Source organism: Chiloscyllium plagiosum, chromosome 38, assembly GCF_004010195.1.
Source record: "Chiloscyllium plagiosum isolate BGI_BamShark_2017 chromosome 38, ASM401019v2, whole genome shotgun sequence".
NCBI classification, from domain to species: domain Eukaryota; kingdom Metazoa; phylum Chordata; class Chondrichthyes; order Orectolobiformes; family Hemiscylliidae; genus Chiloscyllium; species Chiloscyllium plagiosum.
The window spans coordinates 28,797,684-28,806,585 of NC_057747.1; the positions used below are offsets into that span (position 1 = coordinate 28,797,684).

Genomic DNA, 8,902 nt, shown 5'->3' on the forward strand with positions numbered 1-8,902 from the left:
AGTATTGTGTGCAGTTCTGGTCTCCAAATTTGAGGACAGACATTCGGGCTATTGAGGGAGTGCTGCGTAGGTTCACGAGGTCAATTCCTGGAATGGCGGGACTACCTTATGCTGAAAGACTGGAACAACTTGGCTTGTATACCCTTGAGTTTAGAAGACTGTGAGGGGATCTGATTGAGACATATAAGATTATTAAAGGATTGGGCACTCTGGAGGCAGGAAACATGTTTCCGCTGATGGGCGAGTGCTGAACCAGAGGACACAGCTTAAAAATATGGGGTAGACCATTTAGGACAGAGATGAGGAGAAACTTCTTCACCCAGAGAGTGGTGGCTGTGTGGAATGCTCTGCCCCAGAGGGCAGTGGAGGCCCAGTCTCTGGATTCCTTTAAGAAAGAGTTGGATAGAGCTCTCAAAGATAGTGGAATCAAGGATTATGGAGATAAGGCAGGAACAGGATCCTGATTAAGGATGATCAGCCATGATCATATTGAATGGCGGTGCAGGCTTGAAGGGCTGAATGGCCTACTCCTGCACCTATTGTCTATTGTCTATAAGGTGGAAAGGTGTTAAGCGTTTTCTTTTGTGTTTCATTTTTTCAGCGGTTTATTTGGGGATTTAGAATAGTGGGAATGGAGGTTAGGGCAGTTGGATGTTCCTCCTGCAGTATGTGGGAGGTAAGGGTCACCTCTAGTGCCCTGCTGACTTCATCTGTGGGAAGTGCACCCAACTCCAGCTCCTCGAGAACGGTGTTAGGGAACTGGAGCTGGAGCTGGATGAACTTCAGATCATTCAGGAGACAGAGGGGGTTATTGAGAGGAGTTACAGGGAGATAGTTACCCCACAGCCACGTGAAGAAGGTAGATGGGTTACCGTCAGGGGTAGGAAAGGGAACCGGCAGGCAGTGCAGGGATCCCCTGTGATGGGTCCCCTCAACAACAAGTATACCGTTCTGCCACTGTTGGTGGGGGTGACTTACCAGGGGAAAGCAGTGGGGCACAGGTCTCTGGCACAGAGTCTGTCCCTGCTGTTCAGAAGGGAATGGGGAAGAGGAGCAGAGAGTAGTCACTGGGGACTCCATAGTTAGGGGGACAGATAGGAGGTTCTGTGGGGACAAGAGAGACTCACAGTTGGTGTGTTGCCTCCTAGGTGCCAGGGCTCGTGATGTCTCCGATTGTGTTTTCGGGATCCTTAAGGGGGAGGGGGAGCAGCCCCAAGTCGTGGTCCACATTGACACCAATGATGTAGGTAGGAAAAGGGATGGGAATGTAAGGCTGAAATTCAGGGAGCTAGGGTGGAAGCTTAGAGCTGGAACAAACAGAGTTGTTATCTCTGGTTTGTTACCTGTGCTACGTGCTAGCGAGGCGAGGAATAGGGAGAGAGAGGAGTTGAACACGTGGCTACAGGGATGGTGCAGGAGGAAGGGTTTTGGATTCTTGGATAATTGGAGCTCTTTCTGGGGTAGGTGGGACCTCTACAAACAGGATGGTCTTCACCTGAACCTGAGGGGTACCAATACCCTGAGGGGAAATTCACTAATGCTCTTCAGGAGGGTTTAAACTAATGCAGCAGGGGGATGGGAACCTGAATTGTAGTTCCAGTGTACAGGAGGTTGAGGGTAGTGAGGTCAGGGATAGGTTTACAGGGTCGTGAGAGGGCACCGGCAATTAGGATGTTGGTTTGAAATTTGTGTACATCAATGCCAGGAACATCCAGAATAAAATGGGTGAACCTGCAGCATGGGTTGGTACCTGGGATTTCGATGTTGTGGCCATTTCAGAGATATGGATAGAGCAGGGACAGGAATGGTTGTTGCAGGTTCCGGGATTTAGATGTTTCAGTAAGAACAGAGAAGATGTAAAAGATGTGGGAGTGTGGCATTGTTAATCAAGGACATATTACGGCTGCACAAAGGAAGTTTCAGGACTCATCAACTGAAGTAGTTTGGGCTGAGGTTAGAACCAGGAAAGGAGAGGTCACCCTGTTGGGAATTTTATGTCAGCCTCCGAATTGTTCCAGGGAGGTAGAGGAAAGAACCGCAAAGATGATTCTTGATAAGAGTGAGTAACAGGGTAGTTGTTATTGGGGACTTTAACTTCCCAACAATGACTGGAAATACTATAGTTCAAGTAGTTTAGATGGGTCAGTTTTTGTTCAATGTGTGCAGGGGGGTTTCCTGACACAGTTTATAGACAGGCCAACAAGGGGCGAGGCCACATTAGATTTGGTACTGGGGAATGAACCCGGCCAGGTGTTAGATTTGGAGGTAGGTGAGCACTTTGGCAATAGTGACCATAATTCAGTTATGTTTGCAATAGAAATGGGCAGGGATAGGTATATACCACGGGGAAAGACGTGTAACTGGGGGAAAGGCAATTATAATACAATTAGGCAAGATTTAGGATGTATAGGATGGGGAAGGAAACTGCAGGGGATGGGCACACTTGAAATGTGGAGCTTATTCAAGAAACAGATACTGCATGTCCTTGATAAGTATATACCTATCAGGCAGGGAGGTAATGGTCGAGAGAAAGAGCCAGGGTTTACTAAAGAAGTTGAAGCGCTTGTCAAGAGGAAGAAGAAGGCTTCTGTAAGGATGAGGTATGAAGGCTCAGTTCGGGTGGGAAATATTCATCCTGGAGTTCAGTTACCAGTGGTGTACCACAAGGATCTGTTTTGGGGTCACTGCTGTTTGTCATTTTTGTAAATGATATGGATGTAGGCATAGAAGGATGGGTTAGTAAATTTGGGGATGACACAAAGGTAAGAAGAGTTGTGGATAGTGCTGAAGGACGTTGTGGGTTACCGAAGGACATAGATAAGATGCAGAGCTGGGCGGAGAAGTGGTAAATGGAGTTTAATGCAGAAAAGTGTGAGGTAGTTCACTTTGGAAGAAGTAACAGGAATGCAGAGTACTGGGCTAATGGTAAATTTCTTGGCAATGCAGATGAACAGAGAGATCTCAGTGTCCAGGTGCATAAATTCCTGAAAGTTGCCACCCAGGTTGATAGGCTTGTTAAGAAGGCATCTGGTGTGTTGGCGTTTATTGGTACAGGGATTGAGTTTCGGAGCTACGAGGTCATGCTTCAGCCGTACAAAACACTGGTAAGGCCGTACCTGGAGTATTGTGTGCAGTTCTGGTCACCGCAATATAGGAAGGATGTGGAAGATTTGGAAAGGGTTCAGAGGAGATTTACTAGGATGTTGCTAGGAGGGAAGGTCTTACAAGGAAAGGCTGAGGGAACTGAGTCTGTTTTCGTTGGAGAGAAGAAGGTTGAGAGGTGACTTAATCGAGATGTGTAAGATAATCAGAGGGTTAGACAGAGTGGACAGTGAGATGGTGAAGGCTAACACAAGGGGACATAAAATTGAGGGGTGATAGATTTAGGGCAGATATTGGGGTAATTTCTTCAATCAGAGAGTAGGGGCGTGGAACGGCCTGCCTGCAACAGTAGTAGACTCGCTGATGTTAACCTCCTCCCTCACCTCTATCCAAGGCCCTTAAGGAACCTTCCACATCCATCAAAGTTTTACCTGCACATCCACTAATATCATTTATTGTATCTGTTGCTCCTGATGTGGTCTCCTCTATATTGGGGAGACTGGGCGCCTCCTAGCAGAGCGCTTCAGGGAACATCTCCAGGACACCCGCACCAATCAACCACACCGCCCAGTGGCCCAACATTTCAACTCCCCCTCCCACTCTGCCGAGGACATGGAGGTCCTGGGCCTCCTTCACCGCCGCTCCCTCACCACCAGACGCCTGGAGGAAGAACGCCTCATCTTCCGCCTCGGAACACTTCAACCCCAGGGCAACAATCTGAACTTCAACAGCTACCACATTTCCCCTTCCCCCACCTCATCCTAATTCCAAACTTCCAGCTCAGCACTGTCCCCATGACTTGTCCAGACTTGTCCGACCTGCCTAGCTCCTTTTCCACCTATCCACTCCACCCTCTCCTCCCTGACCTATCACCTTCATCTCCTTCCCCACTGACCTATTGTACTCTATGCCACTCTCTCCCCACCCCCACCCTCCTCTAGCTTATCTCTCCACGCTTCAGACTCTCTGCCTTTATTCCTGATGAAGGGCTTTTGCCCGAAACGTCGATTTCGCTGCTCCTTGGATGCTGCCTGAATTGCTGTGCTCTTCCAGCACCACGAATCCAGAATCTGGTTTCCAGCATCTGCAGTCATTGTTTTTACCTCGCTGATGTTAATGGCATTTAAATGGGCATTGGACATACATATGTATAATAATGGAACAGTGTAGGTTAGATGGGCTTCAGATTAACATCACAGGTCTGTACAACATCAGGGGCCGAAGGACCTGTACTGCACTGTAATGTTTTATGTTCTATAAGGCACAAGAATTCCACCAGTAACTCATTCACACTTGGAGGACTGTGTACTGTCCTGGTTTCTACCTTACAAGAAGATGGTGAGATCAAACAAGATGCAAATTTTATTTTACCCAAGGTTTGTGATGTCAATCAGGACACACTCAACAAACTGGACAAATTTTCTTGAAACCGGGGTTGAGATCTTAAAAAGGATGAAAGAGCAACTGAGGGTGATTGTTTCCATTTGTATACACCTCCCAGAATACAGCCCTCCATATGAGGTAGTCACAAATCAATGCACAGGGGAGTTCTGGAGAAACCTGTTTACCCAGAGATGCGGAGGAATGTGCCTCACACAGAGGCTGGGTGAGGTGAATAATCTCGATAGTTTTAATGGGAGGCTGAATAAAGCCGAGACAGAGAGGAAACTGTGGAAGCATGGTGAGAGAAAGCTTTTGGACTACAAGGGCCTGCACAGTCCTGTGGGCTGAATAGCCTGTTTCTGCTGGTGTACTTTAATGGTTTATGTGGTGGGGGAGTACAGTTATTGTCACATTTCACATGACGTCCCCTGGTGATCTCATCTTGACAGCAGCGGGAGGGTGAATTCTCTGAAAAGTATCAACTGAGAGCAGGCTAATGTTACTATTGGCTGTGGAACCCTGGGCATCCTTACAATTTGTGGTAGGATCAGGGGTGTGTAGGCACGGAGATGGTACATTGAAGTGGGAGAGGGGTTGCAGGATTGAGGGTGGGGAGGGGATGGAATATTGAGACAGGGGAGAATTGAACGTTGCTCGTGGGATCATTGGAGAGGGTCCGGAAGAGATTTTCCGGAACATTGCTGGGAATGGAGGGTTTGAGTTATAAGAAGAGGCAGAGTAGACTGTGACTCTTTTTTCCCAGAGCGTAGGAGGCTGAGGGGTGACCTCACAGACATTTATAAGATCATATATAAACTGAATAGCCAAGGTCTTTTCCTTGTTTAGTTTTGGGAGACTTAGTCAGCATGGATGAGCTGGACCATAGGGTCTGTTTCCATGCTGCATGGCTTTATAACTGTCTGACTCAGGGAAGAGCAATTTTTCCAATCCTGCCCCTCTAAAGGCATGAAGGAAAGAAATCCTCGGCTCAGGTGTGTGGTCAGTCCTGTGCCAGTCTGTCTTGCTCATGAGGTTTGGATTGATGGGAGCTCACTGACACATCCTGCTCAAGTCTTGGAGCTAACCTTGAAGTCATTTCCCCATGAGTTCATTCAGCGTTGGTGCTACCTGGTTGTGTGGAGCAGGTTAAAGTCCTGAAAAGTCAGCTCCTGGGTCAGTGTTGGCACTCAAGGAGACAGTGTTCATTGTTGTTGACTGCTCTGACAGAGTAAATAAGGAGACTGTATTTCTCCGGCTAGAGGGGCTGGTGATGAGAGTTCACTTTCAAGGTGATTGGCAGAAGTAGGAAGGCAACAAAGGTGCACTATTATTGTCTGCCTGAGAGGGCAGTAGGAGCAGATTTGATTGTAATCTTTAGAAAAGGTTTTGGATAAATACTCAAATCTGTGGAATTCACTGCCTCAGATTATTATGGATACTGCGATACTGAGTAAACTGAAGGAGGAAAGTGACAGGTTTTTAATTAGTAACAGGTTGAAGGGTTATAGGGAGCAAGCAGGAAAGTGGAGTTGAGGCCGAGATGAGATCAGCCATGATCATATTAAATGGCAGGGTAGGTTCGAGGGGCCGAATGGCCTCTGCTTGCTCCTCGTTCTTAAAGGGGAACACTTTCAAGATTGCGAGAAAGCACAAGGGATTGGGATGAATTGGACAGCTCTTTTAAAGAGTGGACATAAACAGAATAGACTGACTAGTCCTCATCTGTGTCGTGCATTTCTATTCATCGATTTGAACGAACCCAGGTGGTTTGAACTGCCGAGCAGATAAAATTGAAATCACCCTCAAGATAATGGTCTTTTTAGTTCATTCACAGTGGATCACAAGAGAATGATGACACACATTTTCTTTGTCAGAAAAGACTCACTCCACTTATTCCTTGTAAGACAAAGAAATGTAAAAGCCTAAGTTACACCAAGAAGAGTTATATCTTACCTCTGGGAGAAGAGGTCTCTATATGGACTTCCATGTTGCAAGGCGATCCCATACCCTTTACTGCTAATACTGTTCCCAACCACTGTCAGAGAACAGTCATCATCAGTCAGTGCTGTATATTCCACCACAGCCATGTCCCACAGGAAAGCATAAGTTCCTGTCTTTATCTGCAAACACATGAAGAATTTAGGAATAATTATTTGATCAATTTAATGTAGAATGTTTGCATCACGTATCATTAATGGAGCCACGCATGTAGCAGGTCGAGAATGACAAGTATCTTTCAGGAGAAATCAAGCCCACATTGTTGTGTGATTATTATACCCTCATGGGAAACACTTTGGTTTTCTAACTGGGCTGTAGCAAGCTGTCATTCTGCATGGCTGTGTTTTAAAATTACTGTAATATAAACGGGCGAATGCAATCATCTCAAACATGAGCAGCCTCCAAATAGTTCTATTGTGTTCAATTAGATTATCTTGCTGTACTGATACTGTTTGATTAGAAAGTACAGAATTGATGCGCTCATTTCAGAGATGGATGTGGTAAGGAGGAAGTAGAAAATAGTTTTCGTGTTTGAAATGTTAAAATGACAGAATCTCACTGAATCCTCAACTTTGGAGGCTAGAACACTTTGGGGAAGATTACTGCTAATGGTAGCGGGGCAAGTGTAATAAAGAGCATGGAGGAATAACAGAGAGTGAGGGGGAGTAACAGAGCATGAGAGAGTAACAGAGGGTAAGGGGAGCAATAGAGAGTGAAGGGGAGTATCTGGGGGGCAGAGGGAACAACAGAACATGATGAGGGAGTAACACAGTCTTTGTTGAAACATGGATAAATGTACCAATTTGGAACAGGAGTAGGTCATTTCACCCGTTCCAGTCTGCTCTACCATTCAGTAAGATCATGGCTTATTTAGATGAGGGGCATTAACTTCTCTCAAAGGGTCATGAACCTGTGGAATTCACTCCCACAGAGTGCGGTGGATACTGGAACACTGTGTGAATTTAAGGAGAAGATGAACAGATCTTTCATGGGTTACAGGTTGAAGGCTTTTGGAGAATGAGTACGAAAGTTGAGGTCAAGATGAGATCAGCCATGATCACACTAAATGGCAGAGAAGGGGCTGAATGGCCTCCTCCTGTTCTTAGTTACAATATTCTCAATCTGATGATGGTCCTAAATCCACTCCACAGCTGTCCCATGACTTTTGATTTCATTGAGGCTGAAGGGTTTGACTATTTCAGGTTTGGTTACATTCATTGACACAGCCACCACTGCTCACTGGGAGAAAGAATTCCAAATAATCACAACCAAGTGAGAGAAGAAATTCCTCCTCATCTCCACTTTGAAATGGGAGACCTTTCCTGCGCCCCATTGTTCCAGATGGCCCAATGAAGGAAACGCTCCTCATCATCCACCCTGTCAAATCTCCTCAGAACCTTCTGTGAGGTCTCCTCTGGGACTTCCAAACTCAGGTGAGTCCAGGCTCAGCTGTGAAACCCCATACTTCCATCACTGGAATCAGCTTAAGCCACTTTACTCCTAACTGTTTCCAATGCCTTTATATCACTCTGAAAACAAAGGGATCAACACTGTACCCAGTGCTCCTCAACACCCAGTAGTCATGGAAACACTTCCAGTACACACACTCTCCTTTGTATTCAAGGCCAACATTCCATTTTTCTTCCCAATTACTTGCTGTATCTTTACCCTTTAATGATTCGTGTACAGGGACACCCAGGTTCTGGAGCCTGACTCCATTGTTCAGACCCATTGGGGACAGTGCACTGTTTCCGGAGCACCATTACTTCCAAGGTCAGTACAAAAGTGAATTATTTAATTAAAGTACACATAATCCTCAATTTTCTCATCTGATGGACTCAGTTTAACAGAACCACGAACCAGGATGCTGCACTTCACAAGATCCACTGTTTATTATTAATAAATAAATAACTAAGCTCTAACCACAAATAAACAAATCGTATGGAAATCATATCATTCTGTTGGTTGAAACACCAACCTCTGCTTTAAACTCTGAAAGAAATAAGCTTCCAGGGACTTCCGTTGTACAATACAAAGGCTGGTTCACTGGGCCAAATTAATTTAAGCTCACCTCGATTAAACTGTAATTACTTCAGGAGTGGGCTACAGGATTGTTCAATTGCAGGATTATTCAGGTCCAGGATTATTCAGGATTAAGATTATTCAGGTATAGGATTATTCAGGTACAGGATTATTCAGGTACAGGATCATTCAGGTACAGGATCATTCAGGTACAGAATTATTCAGGAACAGGATTATTCAGGTATAAGATTTTTCAGTTACAGGATTATTAAAGAACAGGATTTTTCAGTTACAGGATTATTCAGGTAGAAGATTATACAGTTACAGGATTTTTCAGTTATAAGATTATTCAGGAACAGGATTCTTCAGGAACAGGATTATTCAGGAACAGGATTTT

At 45.4% G+C, this 8,902-nt stretch overlaps 1 protein-coding gene across 1 annotated transcript in view; it reads right to left on the reverse strand.

Annotated features, from left to right (window-relative positions):
- Positions 1-8,902, reverse strand: part of LOC122541732 (glutamate receptor ionotropic, delta-1-like) — a 662,279-nt gene that overhangs the window by 7,293 nt on the left and 646,084 nt on the right. The window contains exon 14 of the mRNA XM_043678619.1: positions 6,439-6,605. Within this exon, the coding sequence (XP_043534554.1) occupies positions 6,439-6,605 (167 nt within the window). The remainder of the gene's footprint in view (positions 1-6,438; positions 6,606-8,902) is intronic.